Source organism: Nelumbo nucifera, chromosome 8, assembly GCF_055504915.1.
Source record: "Nelumbo nucifera cultivar China Antique chromosome 8, China Antique-T2T, whole genome shotgun sequence".
Lineage (NCBI taxonomy): Eukaryota > Viridiplantae > Streptophyta > Magnoliopsida > Proteales > Nelumbonaceae > Nelumbo > Nelumbo nucifera.
Genome location: NC_142656.1, coordinates 17,102,742 through 17,120,579, shown reverse-complemented (window position 1 = coordinate 17,120,579; position 17,838 = coordinate 17,102,742). Strand labels below are relative to the sequence as shown.

Genomic DNA, 17,838 nt, shown 5'->3' with positions numbered 1-17,838 from the left:
GTTCTTCTATCAGGCATCCATCTAGTATAACCAGTTCTGGCCCATTCGGTCTAGGCAAGGTGGATTCAAGCTGAGCCGAGCCGAATAGTACCAGGCTCGAGCTCAGCTCGCCAAAGTACTACAAGGCTCGAGCTCGGTTCGAGCTAGAACCTTGAGCTCGAGCTTGGCTTGAGTCAAAAATTCGTAAGCTCGAGCTCGGCTTGACTTGAACTCAACTTGAGAAAAAAAATGTTTTATAAAAATAAAAAATTATATACATAAAATATTTTTTATTTGATATTTAAAAAATTAAGAATTATAATATTTTTATTATATATATATATTATTTTCTATAATTTATATATATATATATTCGAGCTCGGCTCAAAAGCCTCACAAGCCGAGATCTAGTAGGCTCGAGCTCCGCTCATTTATTAATTGAGCCTATAAATTGGGCTCGAGCTCGGCTGAAACCGAGCCGAGCCGAGCTAGAGTAGCTCATGAAGAGCTCATCTCATGGCCACCCCTAGGTCTAGCATTAGGCCCAAGAGTGTTTAAGGTTTTTTTTTTTTTGAGAAAAATGTTAACTTTATTCAAAAGGAAAGGTACATGAGGCAATGTACACGACAGATAAAACTCACAAAAAATTACAAAGGCATAGAGCTATCACTAAAGAGAAAATCCCTGTGAGCACCAGATTTAGCTACACTATCGGCTTCAGAGTTTAGCTCCCTTGGAATCCAGACCACCTGGCCACTTAAAGAAGCAAGAATGTCTTTTGCTTCAGCTAGGTAGTGAGCTAAGGCCCAAGGCCCACTGTCAGGACTAGAAAGCCAGTTAATGGTGTTGGCTGAATCTCCTTTAATGGTAAGACTTCGTAAACCCATGTCTTTTGCAATCCTGATGCTGGTTAGAGCCGCCAAGACATCTGCCTTTGTTGACGAGGCAATTCCAATCAGCCCACTAAAAGCCCAACTGATACCATTTCTATTTCGAATTACACCTCCAATACCTGCTGTACCTGGGTTTCCAAAAGCACTCCCATCAAAATACAAGGTCGTCTCGCCATCCACATCAGATCTGAAGTTACGGGTAGTGTTGAGCTGTATTTGTTTAGAGTGAAGGAAATTTACAGCGTTTCTTTGGAGGTCATCACATGGTTGCTGAACAGCTGGCCTTGTAATAACTCCACCTGCCAGAGCTTGGGTGTAGGTTCTGCACCGCCCTACTTTTGTTTTTTCTTGCACACCCAAGTGTGTCCCCTGTAAGTATCTCTTTTTCATTCTTCTTTCCCAGACCTTCCATTTCCGTGTAAATCTCAGCCAATTTGAAATCAGCTAATCCCTGGCTTCCACACAGGTATTGTTCCTCTATCTTCTCTTCCTCTGTTCTTCTGGAATCCCTCTACAGGTAGCTTCATTGGAGGTCAAGAGCCAAGCTGAATAAAAGCAGTTATCAGCATAGATTTTGACCTTCCTTGGTATTGCTTCAGGTTTATCTCCATTCAGACTTATGGCCGCTGACCAGAGGTCTAAAAGGAAAACACCAGCAAGTCGAGCTTTGCATATAGAAACAATAGACTTGAAGACCTCTGTCTTCCACAGGTGGAATGGCAGCCTAGCAATTTGAACCATAACTCCATCCAGCACTTCAAAATCCTTTGAATCTGAAACAAGGGATCATCTCATAACTGTAACAGCTCATTTTCTAACTGAAAGTTTACTGCATTAACATCTAACTCATCCTCCAACAAGTCAATCACAGCTTTGCAATCTCCAAATGGTGTATTAAAACAGGGCTCTTCAGTTTCAAATTTTAATTAAAGCTGCTGCTATCTCTTCTTCAATACTGCCACTAGTTACTTTCCCCAATCTGCCTTCTCGTTTCTTTAGTGAATTTTACCAACACCCAAACCATTCACCAAAGATTTGCCCCTAAATCCTTCTCCTTAGACGATTCCCCCATCTCTTCATCTGTCTTTTTTAGCTCTTTTCCTCCATCTGACTAAAAAACTCCTACAATATATCTTTGATTTCCAGCCAGCTTGAACCATTCCCCCTTCAGGCAAACACACCAGTTGTTTCCTCCCCCTTCAAAAAACTCAAACACGGCTAAGAAATTACTCTTGTTCCTCCTTGTCTCTGTGAAATAACTTCTCTCTGCCACTTCTTTTGAGCTTTTCCAATCTACCTCTCTGTTGTTTTGAAGTGCACCCTCCACGAAGAGTTTGAACCATTCAATCACTTCACACCCAACCAGTAGTATCACAGCTTTCCTCATCTCTCTGATATTCAGAGTAAGGTTTCCTTTCATTTTAATCCTTTCAAATAGCAGGTCTTCTGCTTCAGCTTTCAAATATCTTCTCCAAGTTGTTTGCTGCACGAACTCCATCTCCTTCTTAGATACTAGTTTAAAAGTAAATAGTTTCATGTTGAACCGACTTTTATGAACTGAAAGTAATTCATCAGTACAAAAAAAAATCAGGAAACATCTCTATGGAGTTCTTTATCCTGTCATGTTTTCCTATTTTATAAGTAGATCATGGTGTTTTCCTTTTGTAGTTTCTTCCAGTTTGGCATAAGATCAGAAAGCAACTTTGTGTCACCCAGAGAAAATAACTCGTGTCAAAGCCCACATGTTATAGTGCTAATACTTAAGTATCTAGAATGAAGAGTAACAAATTGTTGAATAATATCTCAAGTAAAACCATGAACAAACATGGAAATCTCTTCATTTATGGAATACCTACAAGGAAAAAAGAAACTTGTCTGTGATTCTTATCAGAAGCAAGTTGTGCTGGTGTAAATCCAGTGTTATCAGTCACCATCAAGTCCTCCTTCTTCCCTGCTTGCACTAGCACCGTGCATGCCTCTAAGTTCCCTCTAATGGCAGCCCAATGGAGGGGAGTGCAACCTAAAAAAAATAAGGTAAAACAAGGGTAAGGAACATTGACACTCATACAAAACAATCTAAAAAACATAAAGAGTGGAATCTAACTTATTTAAAGCTGTTAAGTAATTATTAAGCAAGGAACAGATGAAGCTTACCTTCTTTATCCTGGCGTCCTCTATGTGCATCCAAAAATAGAAGAAGCCGTATACAATCAGCAAAACCTTTATAAGCAGCCCTGCAAAGATAACAATAAAAAACAGTGCAAAATTATTTTGCTCACTGAAAATAAGTGAAATTTTCCTAGCATGAGGACCATTGGCCATGGAAAAGTAAAAGCTAAAAGAGAGTAACATCTGCAAACACTCAAAAATTTTCCATGCTGCCAAAGAAACTTGTGATCAATGTATAGGCCACACAGACATGTTTATGACTGTCATAAAAGATACAGAAAAGAAAAAACTTAAAAACTTAAAATCATACCTTAGGAACTTATCATCCATATCTAGCAGCTGACGCAGATTATGGCCTTGTCATAGAAGCAGTACAGTGATACTGCTTCTATGTAACAAAATGTATAGGGTATATTGCTCATACTAGATATGCTCATCAACTAGATATGATTCGAGTGACATGAGTTTTTTATTCATAGACTATTTTCAGCAGCGGAGCTATTGAGGAAGTACCATTTCCAATAAAAAAAGGTTGTTGAGGAAGTAACTCATTTGTTTCTAAGATGCTAGTGTCAAGGCATAACCTAAATGCTAATAGCTCGTTAAGGTAAAGAATCAGTAGGTATGATGCAAGTGTCTTTGGAGCCTCGGAGGGTCCATCACCTTGCTGTTATCCAGAGCTACAGCCTGTTCTTTTGGCTGCATTTGGAAGCGGTGTAAAATTTGGTTCAATGTAATCTTACACTCTGGTTCAGTTTTACGACTGTTTGGTTGGGGTGTAAAATAACAATGAATATCAATGTAAATGAGCTTTTTGATAGATTTTTACATCAAGAATTTTTTTTTAAGAAAATTTAACCAGATTTCATTAAGAAAAAGAGAGGGAACAAGGGGAGATATACAAAGCAGGGGAAGAACCCCTACTAGTTACAACGGAGGAAGCTTGTCGCTATACAAATGTTCCAAGTACACACCAAATTTAGCTAGGCCATCTGCAGTATGATTCTGTTCCCTAGGAATCCAAACTATGTTAGCATTCAAACAATTCAAAGAATCCCAAGCCTCTGTCAGATAATGCTTCAGTCTCCAAGGACCCCCCCCCCTCTTTGTCTCACAACCATTTAATCGTATTTGTACATCGAGAATCAATGTAAAAACCTCTTTTTGTCTCTCCATCGGTGTAAAGGTAGTTCTCCCAATAATAGCTCTCTTCTCCTCCAAAATGCTCCGTCTCAATCCTGTTGTTTCAATCTTCGTCAGCGCCGCTGCTTCTCCATCATGAATCTGGTGAGTGCAGTATTTTAAAAGCACAAGGCGCAGGGGTCAATTTGTGCCTAAGGCGCAAGGCGAGGCGCGTGCCTCTTTGAAGCAAGGCGCAAGGCAAGGTGTGTGCCCTTTTTGAAGCAAGGCGCAAAAATAAAAAATAAAAACAAGCTAAAAAAAAAAGTCAGAAAATAAAAAAAAATGCCAAAATTTTCAAAAAAAAATAAAAATTAAAAAAAAAAAACATTAAACATAATATTAATAAAAAATATAAACTTAAATTTTAAAATAAATGTTTTAAAAAACTATTATCTAAAATTAAAATACATAAACATAACATGTAAAGCATATTCAAATGAGAATTTAATAATAAAATCAAACATATAAAACATTTTCAAGCATGTAAAACCGAAAATCTCTTTTTTTCTCAATTGCATTACTTCAAGTAGCTACAGTGATGTAAACATACTGATTCTACAAGCCACCTTTGTGCCACGCCCCTCAAGGCAAAGCCCAAACAAGTCCATGTTAGGGTCTTAAATTCTTAATTCTCAAACAAAAAATAATGATTTTATAATTTTAATTGCTTTTTAAGAAGATATTTTATTAGGATGAATGAATGAACAACATTACTAAATAGGGGGTCCATGAATGTGATTCTCTTTCTCTCTCTCTCTCACTCCAAGAACAACCATGACTGCGACAGCCACCATGACCTCAGTCGTCCGATTGTGATCACGATCACGGCTTCAGTCAGTTGGCGGCCACCACGACGTGATGTCCAAGATTCCGAGATGGAATCAGTTGGTCGGTAGTGAAAACCCAGACATGTCTTGGACAAGAGAAAAGCTTCTGCAACCACGTGGTTCGGAGTTGTGACAAAGAAGCTCCAGATTTCAATCCCAAGGCCGGAGTCTCAGTCTATAAGCCTAAATCCTACAAAGCTCTTGTCACATATACTGAAGATTTCAATCCCAAAGACAAATTTCGTCTAGAAATTGATTTTCCGTGGGTTTTCCTGTTATCAGATTTCATCTAGAAATCCTACAAAGCTCTTGTTCTTTCTCATGTTTTCCCTTTTAAAGTCTTGCAAATATTTAACACCAATTCATCATTCATCCACTGATTTTCATCATAGAAAAATAGGGGTTCTTGTTCTACGATGAAAATGAAAGCATTTAATCCCAATTGTGGCTTAGGCTTTTGAAGATCATGCTCAATGTTGGAGTGGAGAAAAGAGGATAGGGATTGAGCAATCAAAGGCTTAAGCAATGCACCTTTTACATCAATCATCCAAACGAACAAGAGTTTAAAATAAGTATAAAGCCAATTTGCTTTTTACACTCAGAAATCTGGCAGTTGTTAAACTCCATTGGTGTAATTTTGTATTTACACCGCAAACAAACACAGCCTTTGTCAGAGTTAGAAGCATTAGATGGGAAGTAGAGTTTGCAAAGTGACACAATGTCAACATCTAAAGGTGGCCTGACTGTCATAACTATGAAGTTCAACGATCAAGCAATTTCACTATTGACTTTTGGGCTGATTTTCTTTCTAAATTTTCTAATTTTCCAGATGAAAGCATAACCCATGCTCAGTATTTTGCTGGAGACCTTGCTCGGTTATCAACGAACATCCTCGAGGATGTAGATTTATTCATTACTACGTTCTTGTTCTGAAAGCTTTGGTTGGGCCCTAACTCTAGCTTTCTCTTCGAATAAGTGAATGAGAATGCGTAGGACCTCTTGGCTGTTCTCTTTGAAGCTAGAGAGCTGTTGTACTATAAGCTTGCTGGTTTCTAATAAAATTTATCTTACCTTTCAAAAAAAAAAAAAGAATGCATAGGACCTCCATCTTTTTTCCTTTTTTCTGTTTTGATCAATCAAGACCTCCATTAACATCAAGAAAATATCAATCAGCACTATTTTGTAGTGCATTTGTTATTGGCCCGGGCGTAGGATCGCATCACGGGTCGGTCCATGGGGAAAAGCTCTTGTTTTCCCTTGTTCCTCCCCTTCCTAGCCGAACCTATCTTGGCGTCCTAGAGGGTGATTTGTCCAAGAGATCACCAAACTCTCCTTTTGCTCTCTTTCTTGACTGGAAATTTGATATCCTTATTCAATAATTTCAGCTCCTTAAATAGGAGATTACAAGAGGTAAGAGTCCTCCTTGTAGGAAGACTCCATGATAACTAAACTGCTTACAGATAAGATAGATAAGACTCCTAGATAAGACTCCCTACTCAAGAAGGATAAAAACTCCCTAAGATAAATCAGACTCTATACTAATCCTTATTGGAATAGATAAGATAAGAGTAAGAAAGCAGATAAGATAAAGATAAGGTAAGATGAACTGTGGCTAGCTAGATAATCTAATGAGGGTCCCACGTTACTGTTGTTGCCGGCGGCGGTACTTCTTCCCCACGAAAGCGTCCATAACATTACTCCCCTCCTGGACTACGAGCTTGTCCTCAAGCTCGAAATCTGGATATGTGTCTTGGAGTTCAATCAAGGGAATCCAGGATGGGTGGAATGATTTAGCCCTCCTGGATCGGGTTCCAATGAAGGGGGTTCATCCTCATCGTCCTCTTGTTCCACCAGGAGGCAGAAAAGTCTCTTGCACTTGTGCCCTGCTGAGTAGAGTTCATCACAATTAAAACACTATCCCCTCGCCCTGCGTTCCGCCATCTCAGCCCTGGACAAGTGCTTAATAGAGGGTGCAATAACACTGCTCACCTCACTGGATGCTGATATGGAATTGTGGCTCGTCTGTGGTTTCCGTTCTTGGCTGGCTGCTGAAGATGGAGCCATTCCGAGTGGTTCCGGGGATGCCCATGCGGTTGGAGGCCGCCCCATACTGAAGGTTCCACGGCTGAGTTGCATCTTTCGTTCGAAGGCGCGAGCTAGATTCATGGCTATAACCAGGTTGGGGGGGTGTTGCATCTCCACATCCACCCTAAGGGTTCTGCTAACCCTACGGTGAACGTGTCTACCTGCTGGTCCGGTCGTACCGAAGCTTCTCTGGCAAGGAGGGTCTAGAATTGGCGCTGGTATTCAGCCACCGTTCCCGTCTGTTTGAGGTTGATCAAATCATCCAACGGGTTGCTCGTCAATGGGGGCCCAAACCTGAGGAGGCAGTAGGATTTGAATTGGGTCCAACTGAGCCCGGGTTCCTCCTGCTCTAATTTATAAAACCAGAGTTGCGCCTCCTCTGTCATGTGGAATGCGGCCAAGCTTACCTTGTCGCTGTCCCCTATCCGTTGGTTGCGGAAGAACTGCTCGCATCTGTACAGCCATCCCAAAGGATCTCCGACGCCGCTGTATGAAGGGAACTCTAGCCTGTTGTACTTGGAAACGCCCGCAGCTACCGGGGGGACGACCTGTTGTTCACCGGACAACTCTGTCAAGTCTGGTCGACGGCTGTTTGTGGTTACAGCCCCTTCTGGATTCCTCTCCTTGTTAGAGAAATACGATTCCAACAAGCGTCGCAGCTCCCGGACATCGTCTTTGACCTCACAAACCTCCACGCTGGTTTCCACGAGCCTATGCTCCAATTCGTGGACCCTGGATGATAGCTGCTCCAGATCTCCCATGACGGTAGGCTCTGATACCAAGATGTTATGGGTCCGCGCGTAGGATCGCGTCACGGGTCGGTCCACGGGGGAAAGCTCCTGTTTTCCCTTGTTCCTCCCCTTCCTAGCCGAACCTATCTTGGCGTCCTAGAGGGTGATTTGTCCAAGAGATCACCAAACTCTCCTTTTGCTCTCTTTCTTGACTGGAAATTTGATATCCTTATTCAATAATTTCAGCTCCTTAAATAGGAGATTACAAGAGGTAAGAGTCCTCCTTGTAGGAAGACTCCTTGATAACTAAACTGCTTACAGATAAGATAGATAAGACTCCCTACTCAAGAAGGATAAAAACTCCCTAAGATAAATCAGACTCTATACTAATCCTTATTGGAATAGATAAGATAAGAGTAAGAAAGCAGATAAGATAAAGAAAAGGTAAGATGAACTGTGGCTAGCTAGATAATCTTATGAGGGTCCCACGTTACCGCTGCTGTCGGCGGCGGTACTTCTTCCCCACGAATGCGTCCATAACAACATTACAAAGCTAATGCTTCAAGTTCTGGAACCCATGACTGGTAAGTATAAGAATCCATGAGCCCCAATAAAGATAGTTCTAAATGCAGTCATATAGTACTCAAATATTCTGAAGACACTGATATAATACAAAAGTAGTGATGTGTCTCTCCGTTTGAGAAGGTTGCCATATAGAGAAAGGGAGGGATAGAGGTTTGAAAAACTGATGAGGGACTTCTTATGGGAACCTGGGGAAGAGAAAAAAGATCACTTGATTAGGTGGGCGGTGGTGAGTAGAAGCAAAAATGAAGGAGGCCTAGGCTTAGGGAATATGGTGAGTAAGAATGAAGCTCTTTTGGGTAAGTGGCTTTGGAGGTGGCCCTTGGAGAGGGAGAGGTTGTGGCATGAAGTAGTGAAGAGTATCCATGACTGTTCTGAATCAGGTTGGGATGAGGAGGTATCCCGAAGGGCTTCGCTCACAACACCTTGGAAGGCTATTTATGGCATTCTCCCAAAGTTCCTCATATTTGTAAGGTATGATGCTTGTTCTGGAAACTCCATTCTTTTTTGGGAAGATATTTGGGTGAGCACTCAACCCCTAAAAGACCGCTTTCCTTCTCTCTATTCCATCTCCCTCTTTAAAAAGAAACCAATTTCATGGTTTCTTTCCCCCCCGGTTCGCCCTTTGGATTTAAACTGGAATTTTGGGTTTCGAAGAGGGTTAAGGGATGAAGAACTTCTTTGTGTTTCAGAGCTCTTGTTGCTTCTAGACTCAGTGTGCCTGGACCCCCCTAACCTGGACAAAAGGGTTTGGTCTTTAACCTCGGTTGGCTCCTTCACTTGTGCTTCTTTCTTTAAAGCCCTCTGCTCCAATCCCTCCTCTCAGGTGTTCCCTGTTAAAGAGGTCTGGTCAAGGCCAATTCCTCCTAAAATAGCAGTGTTCTGTTGGGTAGCCTACTTGGGTAAGATCAATACGGTGGAAAACTTGCAAAAGAAGAAACCTTACTTGTGTTTGTCCCCAAACTGGTGCTTCTTGTGTAAAGTGAAGGGTGAAGACTGTAACCATTTATTGATATCGTGCTCTTTGGCTGCCAATATTTGGAACTGGGTTGTTGCACTATCTGGGTGCAGGTGGAACTTTCCCTCCGAAGTAAAGCTACTGTTCATTCTGGCTGCCTTTGGGAGATTGACAAAAAGAGGGAAGCTAATGTGGAAGTGTATCAAAGCCGCTACCTTGTGGACTTTATGGGAGGAGAGAAATGCTAGAATATTTCAAGAAAAGGAAAAAAGTCTTGCTGAAATTAAGGAATGCATAATGACAAGGACAGTCTCGTGGCTAAAATCTTCACACTTGTTGGCAGATTACTCGTTTGATGACTCAAGGAGAAACTGGGCAGCAGTGGCTTCTACAGTCTCCACAAAGAACAAATCACAAGCTGAATGGGAATCCCCACCGGATGGAGTGGTAAAACTGAATTTTGATGGTAGCTGCCAAGGTAACCCAGGGCCATCTAGAATATGAGGGATTCTGAGAGGCAAAGATAGCAACATGTTGTCTTTATTTTCAGGATCAGTGGGTGTTGGTGATTCTGTAAGGGCAGAGATACTAGCAGCGGTACAAGGTATACAGATGGTCAGTCAACTTGGAGTGAATAATTTGATAGTAGAAGGGGATTCCAAGGTAGTAGTGGGCTGGTTGACAAGTCCAGAGACAGCTTGTTGGGGCTACAGGGATCTGTTAAAGAAAGTTAAATGGCTGACAAGGAATATGTCAGTCAGGTTTCAGTGGGTCAGCAGATCAGCAAATGCAATGGCTGATTCTTTGGCCAAGCAAGGGGTGTCAAGGGGAGATCTGTTTTGGGCCACTTTGTAACTGTGTTTCAGGCTTGTGTTTGTTTAGTGTTTATGACTAAGTCCTAGGGGGAGGTAACACCTCATGCCTCTTCCTAGGCTGAATGTACTACTATTTTTTGAATTAATAAAACTACTCTCATTTATCAAATATATATATATATATATATATATATATATATATATATTCATGATTTCCAAGTTTACCTCTTCCTTAGCCTCTCCGTTGGCCTTGAACTGGGATTTTGGTTTTCGAAGAGGGTTAAGTCATAATGAATCTACTTGTGCCTTAGAAACTAGAACTATTTTCATCACTTGAGTCCGTTTGTTTGGATCCCCCCAATTCTAATTTAAGAATATGGACCCCTAACCTGAAAGTCTTTTTTACTTGCTTCTCTTTTTTCAAATCCCTTTGCTCTTCTCCTGCACCCCAAGCTTTCCCAGTTAAAGAAGCCTGGACTAGACCCATTCCCCCAAAGATTGTTGTTTTCTGTTCGGAAGTCTACTATGGTAAGATTAATACCTTTGAAAACCTGCAAAGGAAGAGACCAAACTGATGTTTATCCCCTAATTGGTGTGTCCTTTGTAAAACTCAGAGCGAGGACTGTTACCACTTACTGATCTATTGTTCCTTTGCTGCAGCTTTATAGAATTGGATTTTTGGGATGTTTAAGTGTAGGTGGAACCTGCCATCTGATATTAGCTTGTTGTTTAGTCCATCTCCCTTTGAGTGGCACACGAAGAGAGAGAAAATTATGTGGAAGTGTACCAGAACAGCAATCTTGTGGACTGTTAGGGAAGAAAGAAACACCAGAATGTTAAGGATTATGTTTTGACAAGGGCAATTCAGTGGCTAAAAACTTTAAACCTGTTTGATAGCTATTCCTTTGATGACCTTTGGAGGAGTTGGTTGGCAGTGGCTAATACTTCTACTAGAAAGAATAGACTTTTGGTACAATGGATGCCACCTAGGGAGGAGTTTTTTAAGCTGAATTTTGATGGGAGTAGCAGAGATAACCCTGGACATTTGGGTCTAGGAGGAGTTCTAAGAAATAAAGCTAGCATCATCATATCTTTATATTCAGGTCCCGTGGGTCTGGGAGATTCCATAAGGGCTGAATTGCTTGCTGCTGTACAAGGAATCCAGCTCGCAAACCAGCTAGGGATACAACATTTGTTTATAGAAGGGGACTCTCAAGTGGTGGTGGGATGATTGTTGAATCCGGACTCTGTGATTTGGAGCTATAGAAATATCCTTAAAAAAGTCAAATGGATAACAAGAAATATGACAATTAGAGTCCGATGGGTAGGGAGATCAACAAACTTGATGGCTGATTCACTTGCTAAACAGAGGGTCTCTTGGGATTCTTTATTTTGGACTGCCTTGTAATCATCCTCATCTGATTTTGTAATGCTCTGATCAATCTTAAAGGAAAGGTTGCATCTCATGCCTCTCCTTGGGTTGCCGGTAACTCTTATTTACTGGATTAATAAAATGCTTACTCATTTATCAAAAAAAAAAATATCTAGATATTCGTCCCATTTGTGTAGTGCATATAAACACATATTTGTTCAAAGTGTTCACAAAAAGAACAAAAATGGATAAAGTTCACAGCTTAACCTACCAATGTAGAGGGCTTCTTCCATCATTATCAGGAATATCAGGATCAGCATTCCACTTCGTAACAATATGATGAAGGAAGGCTGTCTGACCATACTGTGCCGCAACATGAGCTGCCTGCAGTCAAGGAAAATTTTAGATGCAACCATTGATCTGTGGCACTTGGCATTAAAAGAAATGCTTAAACAATGGAACCACTAAATAAAACATAAAACCTAAAGCCAATTGAACAAGGATGAAAATGTGAATGTGGGCCAAGGATTGTCTATCAGATGCACTAAGAAAGTTTAAAATTTTCGAGTTATCGCAGTTCAGGCCATCAGTGGGGATGAGCATATCCAAGAAGCTAAAACCAGGGGAAAAATATTCAAAAGCTGAGAATCAAAAAACAAGGACTCTGGTTCCACCATGACGCAGGAATGGCCGACAGGTTCAGCCCTACATATTGGCCATTGGGCCTTTTCCCAAACATTTTAGGCCTTACAGATTATCTGCTGACTAAAATTCACCCTAGCTAGTCCTTTCTTTTCAGGGGCAGGATGAGACTCTGCATTTGCATGAATATATGTGCATGTATGTGCACGCCATAGAATCCTGGAAACTGAAAATGATGAAGGGGGTTTTTTAATTAAAAAAGCAAAAGAGGCAGGTAGGGCAGGTAGTTGGGGCAATGGCTTAAGCAGGATAATCACTTGAAACCAAAAGGTGCAGGGGCTTTCTCCGGTCACTATTTTAATAGGCTAAAGGTTCTTAAGAGAAGAGGCTTTAAACTTAGGAGTTCAAACTTCCTCAAAAAGGCAAAGTCTTTATAAAGGATCGACGCAGGGAAGAGAAGACCTGGAGATGCTGCCATTTTGGTTTGGGAGATTCATAAGTATGAAAGCGAAGGAGATACAAAAACAGGTACTGACTCGGGGGGAAGGTAAGACTGAGGACAATAGTTTACGATGCTATGGTTCTGTGGATTCCTGTACTGGCTCGCAGCGTCATGAGCATCAGATTTTGGCTTTTCCTGTGGCTGTTTCAAAACAACGGGCAGCTGGTGATGAGTCGGCTGAGGTGGGGAATTATGATCGTAACAAAGATTTGTCTGGTTTGATTTCTGGAGCAGTGAGTGAGGAGGTGGGTGACCAGGGTTCAAATCTTGGAAACAACTCCTCTCTATATGCAGGGGTAAGGCTGGGAGCTGGGTACATCTGTCCCTCCCCAGACCCCACATCAGGGGGAGCCTTGTGCACTGGAACTGTCCTTTTTTAATTTAACCACAAACCATTTTCTCATACTTCTTACTTTACTATGACAATGGAAAATTTGACTCTATAAAAGCAACTTAAACTTTGAAAGGAGTATCCAGAATCATATGCCATAGTTGTCCTAGAAAATCAACAACCTTCACATGGCTTTGTTTTCCAATAAATTAGGTTCATGGATAACAGCATATGACAACATCTAATACACTGAATTACCATAGGTCCTCTTCAGTGATTCCATGCCCAGGTTACTAGAAACCAAACTAAGTATAGATTGGTAATGCCTGCATCTGATTAAGGCAATTATTTCCACAAGTTCCCAAGCCCCAACAAATATGTTTTCGTATAAGTCCTAGTTTCTTTGCAGATTTAACTAACCTGATAGCCATACAAATCAGCTGCATTGAGACGAGCACCCTCCTTGAGTAAGAGCTCCGCAACCTGGAATGCACCCCGCACAGCACTCCAATGCAGTGCAGTCTGTCCAGTGTGATCAACTGCATTTACGTCCCCTCCGTGCTGGAAAAAGGGAAAAACAACATATATTTAATACTAAATTTTCCCTACCAAAACTTCAATTTCAAAAACCAGACAATAATTATAAAACAATCTAAAGGTCCTCCATTTGATCACAAGCAATTCCCATTCCGTCTATGCTGAGAACCAATCAAGACTGGTAGCACCTACATTCATAATCCAACCGAAGATCACATAAACATATCCATTCCCTTCGTTAAGCTCACAAAGAATATTAGCTTATGTCTTATGCATATTATCAAATTAAAAAGATAACAAGAAACCATTTTTTCCCCTGGGAACCTCGCCTGCAACTTAAAACCTCCAATTATACAACTCAACTCCGAGGCCCCCTAGGAAATTCCAAAAAAAAAGAGGGAAAAAAAACAGAATGCACCCAGACCTCGAGAATATATTGCGCCGCCGCGGTCCGATTGTTCAAAGCCGCCCACTGCAACGCATAATACCCAAGCCCATCCGGTTCAGAAACCGAGCATCCATCACACTCCACCAACCTATGCAACTTCTCCATATGACCATACGCCGCTGCCGTGTACACATCGTTCCGAAGACTATCATCACCTTCATCCACGCCGTTCGTCTCCGCCGAGCCACCGCCAGTGCGACCCGTCTGGCGATCTCGGCTATCTCCTTCGTCAACAACCTCGATCTCGGACGCCATTTCTTCAAGAATCACGATGGTAATCTAATCTCCACAGAAGCGACGAAAATTTTCACAATCCGAAAATGCATTTTTCGGTCCTTATTAGATTATTAATTTGACTCGCCCTTTTGCTGGAATTTCAGGTTTTAGGGTTTTGTTGCAGGAAACAAAATTACGATACCAGAGAGGTGGAATGGGGATGGAAGTCGCCGACGGTGTTGACTGAGTTATGCCAAATCCGAACACAGTAAACCCAGATACCAAAAGCCAAGCCACTTCCATATTCGATCATCCAACCAAATCCCGATTAATGACTAATTAGTGTTTTTTCTTACCTACCGTCAGATTGGAACCTAGTTTTCAGCCATAACGCAGCATGTGTGGGGCCTTTGATGAATCTTCAATCTTGACAGTCGGATTAAAACTGATTAATTTTGGTGTATTAAGATCAAATTTTACTTATTTAACCCAAGTATCGTTGGCATGGCAGTTGGCGTTGAGGGCCAGAGCCCAGAGGTTGCTTGTGGCAAGGAGCAAGTGTTCCATTTCTCCGGTTTTCAAAAGCCCAATAATGCATCGGAACGTGGGCCTACTCATAGATTATGAGAATAGGACCAATAATGGGGGCCCAAGTGGATCTCTGGATGAAGACTTCCACCCAAGTCTCAACTACCAGTTTTTCAAAGAGGTCCGTTCCTATGAAATATGAACTGGTACGTATATGGAGGTGTTATGTGTAATCAACTTTGACTTTGCTCCCTTCACTCGTAGCAATGGATGTAATAAATTAATTTTGTTGCTTATGGGCCTCATAAATGATTCCTCATGCTGAGGTCCAAAGTTCAATACTTAATTCGCCCAATTGGTAAGGTCAAATAATTAATTTCCTTCATGGACTTGTTTGGAGAATAACTTTTAAAAAGTTCATTAATTTTCTATCAACTCATTCTTGCTTCTTTTAATTACTCTATTTCATTGAAGAAATTCGGTTTGAAATTTCTGTTCCTTGTCTAATTAATACAAGTCATTTAGAGGTGGGTTGTTCTTTAAATTAAAATTTTGAAACATATAACAGCTTATATCATTCAAGGAAAAAGGTTAAATATCTCTTGGCTTTTATATGATGAAGCTTTGTTAGAGATTATTGACTGAACGGGGAAGACTATAGACAAACCTCTTGGCTTTGAAATATCTCTCCACCACTACCACGTTATAAGATGTAAAAAAGAAAAGTTATAACTCAAATGCATGGAGGTGCTTGTAGGATACAGCGGTGTTTGGAACCAGTGTTGTTTCTCCAGCATGGTTTTCTAAGAAAACTGCATTGTATTGGTATGTTCTTTTTTCAGAAAAAAGGTTTTTCTTGGAACTATTGCTGCCACATCAGCAGTTTTCTTAAACTGTACATTTTTCAATTTCCAATGTGTGGTATGAGAAAATGTGTTTCAAGAAAACACCTAATCAAATAATGAGTGTTTCTTTAGAAAACAGATTTCAGATATGTGGCGTTGATGTAGTGTCATTTTTCAATAAAATAGAATGGGTCCTAAACATCCATAAGAACAAATCTCCTAAAAAGGAGTTAGGTTGTAGGGAAAGGTAGGGAAATGTAGGAAAACCTATACAGGGTCTGTAAAGGTTTTCCTACATTTTCCTTCCAACCAAAAGCAGCATTTATGGCGACCCATGGCTTGCTATTGTTTTAAATGATCCACTCCACAATCATTGACATGGCAGGGTGGCAAAATTGATCTATTTTTTAATTGATTGAGGTGCTTGGAAATTGGATGTTGTTCAAATTTGTTTGATCCTCCAAAACAATTCATCAAATACTCTAGATATATTGAGCTACCTTCTAATCCATAAGTTGAAAGGGATTGCCTTATCTAGGCTTTGACTCCCTTGGTCATTTTTTTGTGCTCCTACTTACAAGTTACTTTAGTCTAAACAAGCCTCATCATCCCAACTAGGGGTGAGCAAACGATTTATTCAATTAAAAATCGAACCGAATAAACTGAAATTTTAAATGAAAAACTGAACCAAAACCAAAATATTGAACTAAACCAAAATTTTTTGTTCGGTTTTTGATTATTTTGGTTAAAACTGGATTTCAACATTATATAAAATATTTTAATATACATTATATATTAACACAGTATAATATATTTTATACATGTATTATATGTTAATATATATATATAGATATTATAAATAATAAAGTTCGATTAATTCGGTTTTTTGATTAACCAAAATTCTAAACCTAAAAACTGAAACCAAAATTTCCAATTCGGTTTTTCGGTTTTAACCAAGTAATGCTCACCCCTAATCCCAGCAATAGTTGGTTTTCCATTTGTTCTCTGACTCTCTTGGAAGTCTTGGCACTTAAAGGAGTTGTCTCCCAAAGTTCATTGCTTTATTAGGAGGTGTTTGAATAAAGCTTTACTTGTGTTAGATTAACCAACGTCATAACCCCTTGTAATGATCTTAGTGAAGACTCTAAACATTGGTTTCTTCTTTGCCCCATCATGAAAGCAATTTTATTTGGTTCATGCCTTTTTGTTCATTTGAATAAGCATCCACCTTGGTCTCTAGTAGTTATTTCAAAAGTGGAGTAAAAATGACAAGACACTAGAAGAATATATTTGTTCATTTTCTTAATTTGCTATGTGTTCTTCTTTGGCTCTACTAGAAAGCTCAATGTAAGAAGGTGATGGGATCCACAGATGGAAACCCTACATCGGTCATTTTTGCTACTCATTCACAAATGAAAGACATGATCTTACTTAAAACACCCTCAATTTATTTCTCCATCAAACCACAAATTTGTTGATTTTGCCGGTAATGCTCGTTGAATGCCCCCTCCATTGAATAGTATTAAATGAATGTGGGGGGACCGGCTCCAATAGGCATAACATAGGAAGAATATTCAATGAACACTTTATAAATATTATGACAATTGTTAAATATTGTCTTTAATCTTTTAAAAGGGTAGGTTGGGAGTGTTTCAAGAGACAAGTGTCAAAAAAAGTTTGAAATGCTCATTAAATGTACTTATAATGCCATGCCTACATGAACCTAACTCAAATGGGGTGGCGATACTAGTGCTCATTACTCATGAATAGGTATAGTGACTGACCATGCGGACTCTTTCCTTTATGCAAGAGTAATAAAAAGCTTCCATGTATGTTTAACCTTGAATTAATCGAAGTCAAAGCTTTCAAAGAGGGTTTTCAAATGGCTCACTTGGCGAATTCTTCATGTTATCACCGATTGCAAGGAGTTTCTGCACAAGTTTCATCAAATAGTTGTCTCTCTCATTTCACTTTCATCTTCATATATAAAAAACATTTTAAAGTGTCAACCCCATGTGTTATTTCTGAAGATTCCTTAGTCACACTACCTCTTGTCTTATTTATTGCAATGTCCTTTATTTTTTCAAAAAAAAAATCTATGTTTTGGTAGATGACAATTGAAACAAATGCAAATAGATAGAATTTAGATCTACTATAAAAAGTGTAAATGGATTGTGAGGACAAAATTATAATGAG

General features: G+C 40.0%; 1 protein-coding gene across 1 annotated transcript in view; it reads right to left on the bottom strand.

Moving 5' to 3' along the window:
• LOC104592554 (protein S-acyltransferase 24-like) overlaps positions 1–14,546 on the bottom strand; it is a 59,725-nt gene extending 45,179 nt beyond the window's left edge. Inside the window, exons 1-5 of the mRNA XM_010251982.3 lie at positions 14,030–14,546; positions 13,489–13,629; positions 11,865–11,977; positions 3,027–3,106; positions 2,729–2,892 (exon numbers count right to left, since the gene is read on the bottom strand). Coding sequence (XP_010250284.1) covers positions 2,729–2,892; positions 3,027–3,106; positions 11,865–11,977; positions 13,489–13,629; positions 14,030–14,308 — 777 coding nt within the window. The 5' untranslated portion in view covers positions 14,309–14,546. The remainder of the gene's footprint in view (positions 1–2,728; positions 2,893–3,026; positions 3,107–11,864; positions 11,978–13,488; positions 13,630–14,029) is intronic.
• Between the last annotated feature and the right edge of the window lie 3,292 nt (positions 14,547–17,838).